General features: G+C 57.4%; 1 protein-coding gene across 1 annotated transcript in view; it reads left to right on the forward strand.

Annotated features, from left to right (window-relative positions):
• The window catches only part of CACNA1E (calcium voltage-gated channel subunit alpha1 E), a gene marked incomplete at its 3' end in the record, with an annotated part of 67,866 nt that overhangs the window by 25,467 nt on the left and 27,229 nt on the right, over window positions 1–15,170 (forward strand). Inside the window, exons 9-20 of the mRNA XM_084291173.1 lie at window positions 6,640–6,755; window positions 7,839–7,892; window positions 8,102–8,236; window positions 8,342–8,551; window positions 9,500–9,612; window positions 9,694–9,806; window positions 9,889–10,020; window positions 10,277–10,349; window positions 10,704–10,821; window positions 11,133–11,200; window positions 12,061–12,158; window positions 14,506–14,562. Of these exons, the coding sequence (XP_084147299.1) occupies window positions 6,640–6,755; window positions 7,839–7,892; window positions 8,102–8,236; window positions 8,342–8,551; window positions 9,500–9,612; window positions 9,694–9,806; window positions 9,889–10,020; window positions 10,277–10,349; window positions 10,704–10,821; window positions 11,133–11,200; window positions 12,061–12,158; window positions 14,506–14,562 (1,287 nt within the window). The remainder of the gene's footprint in view (window positions 1–6,639; window positions 6,756–7,838; window positions 7,893–8,101; window positions 8,237–8,341; window positions 8,552–9,499; window positions 9,613–9,693; window positions 9,807–9,888; window positions 10,021–10,276; window positions 10,350–10,703; window positions 10,822–11,132; window positions 11,201–12,060; window positions 12,159–14,505; window positions 14,563–15,170) is intronic.

Here is a 15,170-nt window from a genome sequence, read left to right on the forward strand (position 1 = left end):
AAAAATTGGCCCCATTCCGCTTTGAGAACATTTTGCAGGTATAGAGCCCAAGGAGATGTGACTGCTCAGCTTTTAAAGCTACACGGCTCCTGAAATAATCCTGGCAGAAGAGCTGGAGCGAGCGAGGATGGAGCACCAGCCAAGATGCCCTGCTTTCTGCCTCGTCGCAGCCTGTGGATCAGGAGCTCAGGAAGAACGAGGCTCACAGCAAGTCGTGTGTCCCGGGGCTGGGCTCAGCCTCGAGCCAGGGGGATGCAAAAGCTGCCCCGTGCTGGAGATTTGCAGAGGTCTGCAAATTTGTAGAGTTTTTTTTCATTTTCCTCGGTTGTTTTCCATGCAAACCAATTTGGATCCACGTGTTCGGGCTGCATCTCCAGCGTGGCAGTGCTTGGAAGCTGCAGAGACCTGGTGGGAGCAGTGATGCTGGCCTGGTGTGGTGGCACCTCGTGGTCTGCAGCATGGACGGGGATGGGGACTGACCCAGGGAGGCCCTGTGGTAGTGCCAACGAGAGGTCCTCTGGGAGCCGATGGCAGAGCAAGAAGCTGAGCACGATGGCAGGAAAAATGAGATCCATCTGCCTTGTACCAAACAAGAGAGTAATTTAAACCCTGCTAATTGCTTCCACTCATCCTGGTGATGTTAAGTCTTTTCTCCCTTTAAGTCTTTTCTGCCCCCCACCCCCAGCTCTTGCACTAAGCCTTTGAAAGAAACGACTAATGTTATAATTAAAGGATCAATTTGGCAAGATTTCTTTGTCTTAAGATCTTCTTTCTTTCAGGTTGGGTTAGCGCTGCGCTCCCGGTCTCCGGAGAGCATTCTTCAGCTCCTCCAGGAGCCTTCTGTACCATCTCTGAAATCTTTTCACTTGGCTTAATTTGAATTTTTTTCCTCTCCAATTTTGAGGCATAACAAACGATGAATAAGATTAAGTTTTAGCAATTAATAATAAGGGCGTTGAAGGAACGAGCGCACGTTTTCGACGGAGGCAGGGTTGGGTTTTTTTATTTTTTGACGGCTCCGCGCAAAACCCGGGCCCCGCGTTCGAGCTGGATCAGGTGCTTCGAAGCCAAGCGCTGGGAAGGAGAGGATCAACGCCTGGGAGGTGGGTGGTGTGCGGAGGGGAAAGCAGGGAGACACACTGCCACAGCACAGAAAAGCTGGTGGGGACGTCGGCAGTGACAGCAGGATGCCACCATGTGTGCCCGGAAAGCGGCGCGTTGGATGCGTGGCGCTCCCCGTTGATTCTCCTTGGGGATTATTTGCTAGCAGGTCTCAGCCACGTTGTGTTTTCTGGGCTCTGTGCCTTCCTGAGGATCTGCTCTGTAGGCTGGGGGGGGACAGGTTGGGGTTTGATGCTCTTCACAAAGCACTCAGTGGAAAGCTCATGTGTTGTTTTTGGAGTTTCACTCCAGGTCTTCCTTAATTTCAGTTGTCCTGGTTGGCGATAGCTGTCAGGTTGATGGCTGGACCCAATGATCCCAAAGGTCCTTCCCAACCCAGGTGATTCTATGACTCTGTGATGATCCCAAAGATCTTTTCCAACCGAGGTGATTCTGGCCTTGGAAAGGTGCCGACCCACGGTGACCAACACCACGTTACAAGGGGGTGTTTGGTGCCGGTGTTGGGTGGGTTGGGCAGGATCCCCTGAATGAATCACTTCACGTTGCCAGCTCTCCGCACGTCGTAGGAGGCTGTTTGTTTGTTTCGCAGCAGCAGAGTGACATACCTAGCGGATGCGTTGTGGGTTTCACGCTCGATGCTTAGCTCTGGATCCATTGTGTTCGCTTGGAAGCCATCAATTAGAGCGCTCCGCAGTTCCTGGGAAGTTAGCGCCATGAGACGTTGGAAATCGGTGGCTGCTTTGTGCTGCAGCTCACTCGCAGCACTGGTCCCACACCTTCTGTTTGCTGTCACGTGCAAAGGGGGGACAAAACCCTCCCTGTTTACAGAGACAAAATCCGGGGAGGGGATGGGAGGAGCGATGCGGTGTGAGCTGGGGGCAGCGATTGCTGGCAGAGCCCGGGGCGCTCGAAGCAGCACTGCCTGCACCGGTGCTGCCCTGCCTGCAGCGGAACAAAGCCCTGAGCTTCCACCTCTGCTGCTCTCGTTGGGCTGCCAGACGCTCCTGGCAGCAAGGGCTGACCCTGCTATGCTGCCTTCGATGCCACCCCCTCCGAGCAGGGGGGACGGAGCTGCGAACCCCCGCGCTGTCACCTCGGGACAAACGTTGGAGCTGCCACTCGGCGGCTGGCTCCCTTTTTCCATGTGCTGTTTGCCCTCTTTGACTTGTTTTCCTCTGTTTGGAAACAACCAGCTCTGCAAGCTCTCGGCTGCTCTTTTCTCTCGGGTCACGGAGTGCTGCTTGCTCCCGGAGAGCGAGCGCGGTGCGTGCGCAGAGGTGCTGAGCTGCCCTGGGGCTGGCGGCCCCGTGAAGTGCAGGGCACCTGCTCCACCAGAGACATCCTCAAGGGACTTTGCAGTGACACAGATGCCTGGCCCCGATCCCAAACGATGGTGGAGCTTGCTCTGGGATGGATGAGAGCTTGTTGACTGGAGCCAAGTGCAGACAAGAAGTTGCTGGGGAGAAGAGGGGAGGTATTTAATGCGCTCAGTGGGCTGCCTTCGCCACCAGCAGGCGCAGTGTGAGCCTCTCCCATGTTTCTCACTGCTCTGAGCACCTCGAACGCAGCGGGGGCTGCACTGAGATGCTGCTGCCGTAGCTGGGAGGTTAGGAACGACTCCAGCCGTGGGGATCCGTGGGTTTTGTGAGTTTAGATCCAAAGACTGCAGCCTGTACCTCGAAAGGAAACCTGAAGCTGGAAAAGTCCAGCTGGCTTGGACGGAGGGGCTGTGCTGCTGGCCCCAGTGGTTCAATGTGTCTGTGTCATCCCCGTGTCTCCATTCTGTCTTGTCTCCACTCTGGCTCATCCCCCGGTTATTTGAATTTTTTGATTTTATTTTCAAAGCTGCCCAAAGCCCAGGCCCGAGAGATCTCCAGGGTGCCTGCTCTCTCCTCCCATTGCCCGTCAGCAGCAGTGCCTGTAACAGCATCGCTCCTTGGGAAAAGGGAGGTGTCCCGTAAAATGACCAGCCAGTGGTGGCTGTGTCCCCACTGATTTTGGACCCGACGTGGAGCCACAACAGCCCACATCCCTTTGAGGGACCAGCTTATAGAAGGAGCTCTGTGGTGCTGGGAGTTGTGACTTCTCCTCTGGAGATTCCTCACCCTGGTAGAAGACTTCCAGCAGCACCCGTAGGAAAATCTGCTTTAAATCACGAGCTTTCTCCCTGGGAGAAGGCAACCACCACCACCTGCCTCTCTTAAACGCTGTAAGCATGCCCACAGGAGTACAGTCGGGGGTTTTGGACCCTCAGGGTCCCTGCTCCAGCCTTTGCTGTCACCTCGGTGCCACCACCAGACTTTCTGCCTGGTGCTGCCAGCCCTGCTCCCTGCTTGCCACCCTCTGTTTAGGCTCGGGTGCCGGGTTACAGGCTGCACCATTAGTTCAGCACGCTTACTGTGGTTCCTTTACGTCTCTTGGGTAAATACCATCCGATCCTCCTGAGTTGCACCTTTTCATCCCTGTTTTCCAAACCGCCTGGTGTCCATTCTGTCCCGTAACCTTTTCTGACACCCTCCTGGAGCGAGGGTGTTTTTCCTCAAATTGTGGTGCTTGAAGCTGGACAGGAGCCGTGTGCCAAGACCTTGCTGGTGCTGAGCAGAGCAGAAGTGTTACCTGATGCTGTACAGATGGTTCTCCTTGTCGTACAACCCACCACAGCTGGCTTTTCCACAGCAGCATGCTGCTGCTGCCTCCTCTCCAGCATGTAAGCCAGTACCTCTCCTCTCCCCACCCCATCCTTCCAGCTGCTTCGGGTCATTTCAAGACCCTTTTGGTAGCAGGTTTGTTGGAGGCATGTTTAAAGGCAGTGAAAGGTGATGAATAGATGGTTTTGAAGATGGTTGGCTTGTTTCAAAGCATGGAAAGCACAGTGTTGGTGTGACCACTGCTGTATCCCCTCTCTGGGCTCAGAGAAGCTCCTGGAAGGATACAAGTGGGCTGCAGCACCCATGATATTTTTTTCTTCCCCTTATTTATTTATTTATTTCCCCAAAATGGGGCACTTTTGTGGATGTTTTAACATGTTTCTTCTATTAAGACTGGATCTGGGCCCTGCAGAGCAGTGATGCTGAAGCAGCATTGCCGTGAGGGCGCAGGAGCCTGGGGCAGGAGGCTGCTGAGCATGGCCATGCCCCCGGGGTCTCCACCAGGATGCTCTCGCCCTGCGTCAGGGGAATGCCAGGGCTCTAAATGGGAATTTTCTTCCCTGGGAGGAGCGAACCATCTGCTCCCATCGCCACGGAAGGCTGGGCACAGTGTCTGGATGGTTCCTCGCCTGCAGGAGGATGATGGCACACTGCTTGCCAAGCTCCCCCTGCCACCTCCATCCCTCAGTGCCCACCTTTGGCTTTCCAAAGTGTACAGCTGCAACCATGCCAGGTCCAACACATCCCCGTGCTCGGCACAGGCTTTTCCATGGGGGAAAGAGAGGAGGCTGGAGGCTGAAACCCCTACATCAGGCTCTCTGTGCACACTTTCACCCTGCCTTTACAGATTTGGAGAGCCCCCCTGGCCTGGGGAGGGATGCCCTGCTCAAATTGCCCCCCCGGAGCCCCTTGCAGAGCCGAGCGGTGCCATCCCCTGAGCCGTGACCCGCACACCTCGGGGAGCAGCATCCTCCCGGGGGGCCAGCCCCGTGCCTGGAGCGTTCCCAGGCGGCTGCCAGTCAGCGCGGCCGGCCCCGTGCTCGCACCGCAGCGCTATCTCTACCCGCTGCTGCAAATTGGCTCTGAGCAATCCTTGATCTGTCAGCATCGCCTACCCACTCTCAGATGTCACCAGCCCCCGCTGCTGCCCCGCTCGGTAACGTGTCTCTCTGAGATGTAATAATTCATTAACTCGAATTTAACTTTATTTTTTTTTCTTCTTCTTCTTCTTATGCCTCCTCTCTGCCCCCCTTCCTCCTCCTAATGGACAAAAGCAATTAGGCTCCATTAGGGAGCAGCAGTGTGGGAAGCGGCTCCCTCGGAGATGCTGCCGCAGCAGAAGGGACCGCGGTGTCCCCGGGTTTGTGTGCGTGGCACCAGCTTCTTGCAAGCTAGGGCTGCACGAGCAAGCACTTGGACACGGGGAAGCGTTGGTGCCTGCTTCTGGCACCCCCCAGCTCCGAGGGACAAAGGACACCCAAGGGACAAAGGACACCGAGGGACAAAGGCAGCGTCCCCGCTGGCTCTGGCTGCGAATGGCAGCTCCCCGCTTCTTGGCACCTCGAGTTCGCTGCTGTGCAGAAAGCGGCGTGGGGGATGAAGCCAAAATCATCCTGCCTTTCCTCCGCGCCAGGCGAGGAGCGTTTTTCACATGCCGTGCCCAAACCGGCGAGCGCCTTTCCCCGCCGGCTGTGGGAGGTCTCCTCCTCGCTCTCCCCCCCACCCTCCTTCCCTCCGCTTAGGCTGCTTTTTTCTCTTCCTCCCCTTTTGTTCTCTTCCCCCTTCCCTGCCCTAGGAAGAAAGTCTCATTTCAGTCTGAAAGCCGGAGCTGGAGGGGGAGAGGCATTTGATGCTTAATGCCGGAGCGGCAGGAAACTTCACCTTCCTGGGGTGGAATTAAAAATGCTCGAATTGTCTGGGGATCTTAAACAAGAGATGCAGGGAACATTCAGGGCTTTTCACACAAACACGCGCGCGCACATGCAAAAGCCCACACAGCATTAAGGGTGTAATAGCTCAGCTGGGGTAATGCACTTGAACTCCCTCTGCAGCAGACAGACCGATTCTTTCGCTTCTTTTGAGTATTTGGAGGCTGGAGGTTGCTGCTGCTGCTCTCTGGGGAGAGAGATGCTCGCCTCGAACGGGAGCGGAGCTGTTTGTTCTTCCCCATCTGCTGCTCATCTGGGCACGGTGGGGCGGGGGTGCTTGGTGCAGGGCCCATCCTGGTGATGCTTGTGCGAGAAAGGGTGTGCTGGGGGATGTCTTTTTGCAGGGGGGGACACTTTTTGCATGTCAACGTGTCCAGCAGTAGAGATGGAACGTGTGGGTGGAGATGCCCCAGGTGTTTGGGATGTGCGAGCATGGGTGTGGGACTTCCTTGAAGTCATCTTCCATGTAACGCAGCGTGCTGGTGTGAGGATGATGTGCGTGGGGCTGCCTGCTTTGCCACATCTGTGTTTCTTGCCAAATATTTCCATTTCTTGCAAATTCTCCAGGCTCCTTCCCCATGCTCCATCCTCTGCCCTGTGCGAGAGGAGCTGAGGGCGCTGCTCCCCTTCCCTCTTTGCTCATCCCATGTCCCTTGCAAATAACTCCCCCATTCTGGAACTGTCCCTTCTGGCAGATTTTTGCTCATCCAGGCTCTTGGTCTCACCTTGCTTTGCTGGGTTTGGCCACCAGATAGGTGACAACAGCCACGGGGGACATCAGGGGACAGCTGGACACGAGGCGAAGCAGGGGACAAAGCCACACAGGAGGTGGCAGAGCCCAACCTGGGGGCTGCAGGGTGGCGAGGTGGATGGGATGGGATATCCGTGGGGCAGGAGAACCCCCTGGTTGTGCTCTCACCTCCCCCTCTGCCCTGTCCCAGGGAGTTTGCCAAAGAGCGCGAGCGCGTGGAGAACCGCCGAGCCTTCATGAAGCTGCGGCGCCAGCAGCAGATCGAGCGGGAGCTCAACGGCTACAGGGCCTGGATAGACAAAGCGGGTAAAGGCTGGGGACCTCGGGGGTGGAGGTGGTGCTGAGGGTGGCTGAGATGGGGACGGATCTCTGGACATCACCCAGCGTAACCCCAGGGCTGTCTGGGTGCTCTCATGGTGACCTTGGGCACACGGACGGGCTCAGCCCCAGCAGGAGTGATGCTCCAGTGGCTCTCCAGCCAGGCTGTGAGCAGGGACATCCCCAGCAGCTGATGAAACCTCGCGTTTTGTGGCACAGAAATGTAATATTTGGGGCGTGAGGCACGTAGTGTCACCAGGAGAGGCAGCTGAGCCCTCGCGGCCGTGAGCCTTGCTGCGCGACACGTCCCCGTCTGCTGGTGCTCGCTGGAGCTTCACGCAGAGGTGGGCAGTGGGGAAGCAGAGCAGTGAGCGGCACCAGTGGTTTTCCACCTGTTAACCTTATTTCTATTTTTATTTTTCTTCCCCTGGAGAGGTGATGGCTCTCAGGTTCCTATCGTTCCTCTAAACAAGGGTAGCACTGCTCACCTTCAGCTCTGCCTCATGCGCCATAGTCGGCTCCTTTTTCTGACGTGCCACTGCCTGCCCCTGGGACCCAGCTTTCCTGGCATCCACAAGACTCAGATAAATCCCCAGCTTTTTTTTTTTTTTTTTGGCTTTTTTTTTTTTTCTTTCTTTTCTTTATACTCATGAATTCATGAATAAAATCAGCTTGTGAGTGAGTAGAGGGCAGATGTTTTGTTCCTCCGAGGAGTTAGCAGAAGGTGAGGAGCCCTTCAGAGACACAGAGGATACGGAGAGGGGTCTCCTCCAAGAGCATGACTCAGAAAAGAGACTTTCTGTCTACAATACTCAGCTTGTTTATGGAGGCTGGTTACAGAAGCCAGGCTGATCAGAAGTAATTTCTCTTTCTGATGCAATGTGTGGTAGCTGCCCCTCGTCACCCCCAAAGAATTTGCTTTAGGACACTGCCCCAATGCTTGCTGAGAGTTTGCAACCTGTAGCGACCACCTCTGGGCTGGGCGAAGTGCTTAGGTACCGGGCAGTGACGTGTGGTGTGCTCCGCCTTTGGTGTCTTGTCTCCTGATGCTGAACTGTGTGTTTTGCGTAGAGGAAGTCATGCTGGCCGAAGAGAACAAAAATTCCGGGACCTCAGCCTTAGAAGGTAAGAGGAGCCAAGCCCTTCCTGGTGGCTGGCCACAAACGGAGGCTGAAACCCTCCTCCGTGGGTGGAGGGAGGTCTGCAGACGTGCCAGGGGGCACGTCCCACCTCCAGACCCGGGTCAGCCAAGCACTGGGGTGCGGAGCCATGAGCGTGTTGCTGGCAGAGCCGTGCCACCGCAGCTCCAGCACCCCTTCCTCTCCCCCTGCCAGTGCTCAGGCGAGCCACCATCAAAAGGAACCGGACGGACACCATGAACCGCGACTCCAGCGACGAGCACTGCGTCGACATCGCCTCGGTGGGCGAGCGGAGGCTGGCGCAGAGAAGACCTCTCCATCCCACCCTGGGTTGGTCCTGCTCCAAGCTTTTTTCGCCCCGACCTGGCTCCTGCGGGGCTGGGGCACCCGGTTCGTCCTCTCACCTTGGTATCTTCTCCTTTTTTCCCCCCTCAGGTAACCCCTTGAGCCGCTCGGGCCTGAAAGGTGCCAGGGTGGATGGTGCCTCCTATCTGCGGCACAAGGAGCGCCTCCTGCGCATCTCCGTCCGCCACATGGTGAAATCCCAGGTCTTCTACTGGATCGTCCTGAGCCTGGTAGCCCTCAACACCGCCTGCGTGGCCATCGTGCATCACAACCAGCCCGCCTGGCTCACACACTTCCTCTGTGAGTGCTTCGTGCCGGGGGCAGAGCGTGCGTGGGACAGCAAAACCTCCTGCACCCAGGGTAGCCTTTCATCTCCAACACACCCTGGCCACTGGTAGCAGTCTCGGCCTCACAGGGAAAAGTGGAGAAGTGTTCCTGGCCTTGTGCCCTTCAGGTCTGATGGGTTTCTCAGGCAGATTGCAGGATTTGGGTGGATTTATCCCAAAATTGTGAGCAGTGGTGCTCAGTACATCCACATCCAACCTGGCACGCTGCACTGTGCTCAACCCCCGGCAGCCGTGTGTTGCTCCTGAGCTGCTGCAGGAGGGACGCTGCTGCTTTCCCATCCACGTTTACTCTTCTTCACCTTGAAAACGTCCCTGTCAAGCAGCAGGCCTGCCCAAATCTGCATTGGCATGCTCAGGCCTGCCGGGATCCCAGCAGGGCACGGTGTGGGATGGCAGCTGGTCATGGTGAGACGCAGCTTTTGGGCAAGGGGAAGAGCCAGGCTCTGGCCCTCTAATGTTGGTGAAATAGCTTGAGAAGCTTCTCCCTGGCTCATGGCTGCTTGGCTTGGTTACCCTGGCCAAGTTCCAGCCGTGCAATGATTTATGTCCAGCTTGCTAATGTTCCCCTACAGTGCCATGTGGTTAACGTCGTTGCGGACACCCCAACTGCCACCATATAACGCTGAGGAGCTGCTCTGCTCCGTGCCAGCCCTCTCTGGCCTTCTCTAACCACTGGGGCACCAGTGTACCTACCCTGAAGATTAATTTGTGGGGTTGGTGCCCTGTTGTTCACAAATTAGCTCTTGGCAGGCTTGCTTCCCAACCCCGTCCTCTGGCCTGAGAGCTGGGTGAAGCAGCGTGCTCCTCGGCGTGTCCCACCTCTGCCGTGTGCCACGTGGGCTACTGGTGCTCCTCGATGCTCCGTGTCCCAAAGGTAGAACATCTGGGTTTTCTCTTCCAGACTATGCAGAGTTCCTGTTCCTTGGGCTCTTCCTCCTGGAGATGTCCTTGAAGATGTATGGCATGGGGCCACGCCTGTACTTCCATTCTTCCTTCAACTGCTTTGACTGTGGGGTACGTGGCCACGGGGATGGGGCATGGGAAGATTTCCCATCCTGAGCTCATCTTTGACTCACGGCCACGTCTGCTTCTCAGGTCACGGTGGGAAGCATCTTTGAAGTGGTTTGGGCCATCTTCAGACCGGGAACCTCCTTTGGGATCAGTGTCCTACGAGCCCTTCGTCTCCTACGGATATTTAAAGTAACCAAGTAGGTGCCAGCCACCCCCAGATCCAGGCGCTGCTCTCCTGCTAGCACTGCTGCGGGTGCTCCAGCCACGTCTCTTTTCTAGGTACTGGGCATCCTTGAGGAATTTGGTGGTCTCGCTGATGAGCTCCATGAAGTCTATTATCAGCTTGCTCTTCCTCCTCTTCCTCTTCATTGTGGTCTTCGCCCTGCTGGGCATGCAGCTGTTTGGAGGCAGGTAGGTCGTAGCGAGTCTGGGGAAAGGGCATCTAGGAAGTCTGCAGCCTTGCTCTCAGCCTCTGCTGGTACCTCTCCTGCACCAAAAGCTCTGCCTGGGATGTGCTCGGGGCTGGGGGGTCCTTCTGGCTGGGGCATATTTTGGGAACGACCTTCCTTGGAGTGGGGGAAAGCCTCCGAAGCACCAACGAGCTGATGGCGCAGAGCCGTGGCTTGCTGCCCCCTACCCCAGCCTGTTCTTGTCCTCGTGGTTCCAGGTTTAACTTCATCGACGGGACGCCGTCGGCCAACTTCGACACTTTCCCCGCAGCCATCATGACGGTGTTCCAGGTAGGAGCCGGGCTGCAGGGGGACACCACCCCATGGCCTTGGGGCCGTCTGCCCACTGCTGGATGGGGTCTTGAAGCCAAACGGGTCCAGCTGCTAGGACATAACTCCCTCGCTCCCTCTCCTACCACAAAACTGAGCAGCTGGCTCTCTTCTCCGTTATTATCAACTCTTCCAAGGTGGAAGAGTTTCCAAACCCTTCCGAGGAGACCCAAATCCTCAGCAAAGCCCCATAGCTTCTCCCTCAAGGCTGCCCTGTGTGTGCTGGTGGGGTGGCTGGAGGGTGTCCGGGTGACAAGAGGGTGTCAGGGTGACGAGGGTGGCCGGTGACTGACCTGCTGGCTTGCTCTCGTGCAGATCCTGACGGGCGAGGACTGGAACGAGGTGATGTACAACGGCATCCGCTCGCAGGGAGGCGTTCGCTCGGGCATGTGGTCCTCCATCTACTTCATCGTCCTCACCCTGTTTGGAAACTGTATCCGCCTGGCTGCTGTGCTTGTAGCAGGGCAACCCCGCCTCATCTCCCTCCCCGGGGACACCCACCCCTCCCAACCCTCTGCCCCTTCCTCCTCTCCCCGTTGAGGGGGTCCCACCACGCGTGGGGCAGCCCTGGACACCTCGGGCGCAGAGGAGGAGCTGCCTGGAGATGTGCTGCGGGCAGGATGGATGGGATGGGTGAGGAGTTTGTCCCCGAGCTGGCGAGGAGCCCCCAGGGCCACCTTCCCGGGGTGGCTGCAGACGCCCATGTCCTTACCACGAGGCTTGTGCATCCTTAGCTGCCCGCAGATACTCTGCTGAATGTCTTCTTGGCCATCGCGGTGGACAACCTGGCCAACGCTCAGGAGCTCACCAAGGTACGTCCCAGCTGCTCCTCCTTCTTGCTGGTGGGAGCTCGCAGGGCAGTGAGGGTGATTTAGGATGTGATTTAGGGTGGTGCTCAAGAAGCTTGCTGGGCTTGGCTGCTTTTAAGACCGCGCTGGGGAATATTTGGGGAAGGCTGCAATGTTGGGGCGCCCTTTGGGTAAAGCAGGCAAGAGCTGCAGGGGTCATTGCTGTTCTTCAAAGAAGCCCAGAGATCCCACGCTGCTCATTTTTTTTGCACAGCCTGTGCCTGTTCCTTGGCTCCTGTGGGCTCACTGGGTGGCCCCCATGGGTAAATCCAACCTGTTCCCAGCAAACAGAACCAGGCAGGAGAGCCCAAGGTGCTCCTGTCTCCCTGTCCCCCCACGGTGGGTGCCAGGAGCTGTGGCTCGGAGGGAGAGGCTGGGTGAGCCCCCGTGGTGTGCCAGTAGCACCAGTTCAAGGTGATGAGGTTCTTGGAGAGGCTGAATGAGTTAAGATGATTCCCAAGAACTTTTTTTCTGCTCTGGAGATGTGGCCAGGCTCGTTAAAGCTGTATGGTCTGTGCCGGGGTTGTTTGTGGGTCCCTGGCTTCCCGTTCTCTGCCCCACTTCACCCTGTGGCTGTGGAGGAGAGGCTGTGCTGGTCTATGCCATCTGGGGTCGTTTTGGCTGGGTTCACTTCTCCAGGTAGCACTAACGCCTTTGGTGAGATCCAGTGTGATGGGGAAATTGCATCCCCATAGCGTGAGACAAACGAAGGCTGTCTCTGTGCCTTTCTCTTGGCACCGAAGCTCACCCCACCGCCTCCGATGGGCCCACGTTCCCCCAAAACGCCGGCCTCCCCCTAAGCAACCCCTCCGTTTCCTCTGCAGGACGAGCAGGAGGAAGAGGAGGCCTTTAACCAGAAGCACGCCCTTCAGAAAGCCAAGGAAGTCAGCCCCATGTCCGCCCCCAACATGCCAGCTATCGAGTGAGTGACCCCACAGCCCCTTGAGCCCCCTTCCCCTCCCCGGGGGTGCAGAGGGGGACAGGAGGAGATGGATGTGCGCCCTCCGTGAGGCAGACACCAGGCCACCAAAGCAGGTCCTGGGGCTGCCCCATGCTCCCTCACCTCCTGCATACAGCAGAAATCTCCCCAGAGAGGCTTCCTGCCCCAAAACACAAAGCCTCGATAGGTGAGGTTGCTGCTAAGGGTGAGGGAAGAGGCTGATGAGGAGGAGGAGATGGGTGGTGGTCGCTCCTGTGCAGCGTTTCTTTGTGGTGGGGCAGGGGGAGAGCAGCAGGTGGGAGCAGGGGGTCCCAGCAGTGCCAAAGTCTGACCCCCCCCCCCCGGCTCCTTCCCCGGCTGTAATGCGGTTACACGGGATGGAGCAGGCCTGCAAAATCGCATTTCATGGTAAGGGAATTTGATTTGGGGAAGGCAAAAACCCAAACCCACATGAAACCCTTGACACTCTGTTGTTGAGGAGCCCTGCATCTGCGTTGCAGCAGAAGAAAGTTCTGTTTTTCCTTCCTAGACACCTTATTTTTCTTTTAATTTGCCCTGTCATATGGTCTAAATCACATAAAACTTTCTAAGTCAACATTGGAACGAGGCGTTTTGATTTGTTTCCCAAAACAGTACACTTCGGTATGGCTGGAAGGATTTATTTTTTTATTTTTTTTCATAGAATCCCTTCCCAGGGAATTTTAGGTTTCATTATGCTTTGAAACCAAGCCAAGCTCACACACGGCTGCGTCTCTTTGCAAATTTGCCGAGAGAAACCCAGGCGAGCTCCAACCCGTGGGGATGGAGGAAGCAGCGAGGTTCAGCTCGGATTTTGGGGAGCTGCCTGAGCTCCTCGGCTTCCCAGGGATGGGATGCGATGGTCCCCCACCCTGCTGGCTTTGGGGTGGCACGAGTGCCTGTAAGACCTGCCTGGGGGTGAAGAGAGATTCCTAATAAGAGAGAAATCTCCCTCTCTTCCTCGCAAGCAGGATTTGGGGGGTTTATAGGAGAGATGGCAGAGTTTGTGTGTTGTGACCAGCTCACGGGCATTGGCTCTGGCTGCCAGTGTGAACACGTTGGATAAAGTGAGGAAATAAAGGGATTTGGGCTGCAGAAGGGGCTGGAGAAGGGAGAGATAAAAGAGGAAGAGGTGGGAGATGGAATATATTAGGGCACTGAAGGATTTGCCCGCACATCCTTGCTGGTCTTCCTGCCGTTGTCACATCCAGCTGGCTAAGAAAGCAGATTATTTTTTTGTCTTAATTTGTTGTTGTTCCTGTGGCATTGAAATGGGAGACAGTGATATTTGCAGCTCTTTTTTCTAGTTCCTTCCCCTCCTCAGTGTCCCTAGTTCCAGGGGCAGGGCAGAGGGATGTGATGCCCTGTAGGTGATGTTTTCCAGGATCGGTTCGGGTTCGGGTGCACGCAGATGGCTTCGGTGGGTCCATGGCACGGGCAGGTTCGGCGCATGCGTTCGTGCCGGCGGAGAGGTCCAGTTGCCGTCGGGAGGAGTGCTCCCACGTGGCCAGGCTGCCGTGGGTGGCCGCGGTGCAGATTGGAGCACGGCGTGTGCGCACGGGCGCCCGTGGTGCAGATGGCTCGGGCTGCTGGGCGAGTGGGTGGCCAGATGGACGCACGCGGGTGCCGCGACGCAGCGGTGCCGCGCGGCCACTTGCTGCGGGGACGGTGGCAGGCAGCGGGCGTGCACCCTGAGCGTGGCACCGGGCTGTCCCTTCGCTCCTATGATGGTGGCAGTCACCAGCGGGGGGATGCTGGGGCTGCGGGTGCCCTGCAGGAAAGCAGCAGGGAGCGCCCCGACTCGCGCGCGTGAGCTCTGCGCGCACACGTGTGCTCGATCGCATGCAGTCGGGGTGTCTTTGCTCACAGCGCACATGCGGCGTTTGCAGGAAGCAGAAAATGTAAATTGCATGCAGATTTGCATATATGAGCTTCGTATCCTGTTCCGTGGTCTCAGGGCAGCACGCACGGTTGTGGAAATGGGTGGTGATGCTCTGAGCAGCTCGGGGCCGGCCTGGCACATCACCTCTTCTGTCAAAGCACCGTGTGTAGCTGGGTAGGAGTGAACAGCTCTTCCTTCTGCACTGGAAAGAGCTGCTAAATTCCTGAGGATCAGGATTTCTGAGTGGCTGGCGAGGTAGCTCGCTTGGCCACATCCCTCTTGCTCCCCAGAGCAGATCCGCAGCCCCGGGGTGAGCACCGCTGCGTGCATCCCATCACCCAGCGGTGTGTGAGCCCCGGCGGGGTGTGCAAATCGGGCAGGCACAGGAGGGGTGCTGGGGATTGAACGGGTCTGTTTTTTCCTCCCCAGAAGAGACAGGCGCAGGAGACACCACATGTCGATGTGGGAGCCGCGCAGCAGCCACCTGTACGTGGGTCGCGTGTCCTCTGTGGCCCCCCGTGTTGTTTTTTTTTGGGCAGCCCCTGCCCCTCCTGTGGGTGCCTCGGGGCGCTGCCCTGCACCCGTGTCCCTGCGTGCGCTCATGGCTCTGTGCGTGCCGAGCCTCCCCGCAGTGTGTGTGTGCGTGTCGGTGTACCCGTGGGTGTGTACTGGCGTGTGCTCCGTGGGTGAGCAGTGTACGTGTGTGCACGTGTGTGTCTCCGTGTGTCGGGAAGGGAATGTCTGTCCTCGCCAGGGTGTCTGTGTTCGTGTTTATGGCGGTGGAAAGGATCCGTTTACAGCCCCAGGAGGCGCAGCTCCCCCAGAGCGCACCCGCAGGAGCACAGAGGACCCCCGGACGGGGGGGAAGCCAACAGCTTTAGCCCCAAATCCTCGCACACGGGCTCCCTGTGGGACGTGCTGGCTGCACACCGAGATCAGGCAGGGAAAGGGGCTGTGTGTCCAGGGGTGCCCCACTGCAGATGTCCCATCGGAGGGCGGAGAGGGGCACCTCTCAGTGAGCAGGCCAGCCTTGTACCTGGCGCCTTTTCCCTTTTTACTCTCCATCCCCATCCCATCAGCACTGCCACCCAAGC

The sequence above is a fragment of the Netta rufina genome (genome assembly GCF_964035555.1).
Source record: "Netta rufina genome assembly, chromosome: 8".
Classification (NCBI taxonomy): domain Eukaryota; kingdom Metazoa; phylum Chordata; class Aves; order Anseriformes; family Anatidae; genus Netta; species Netta rufina.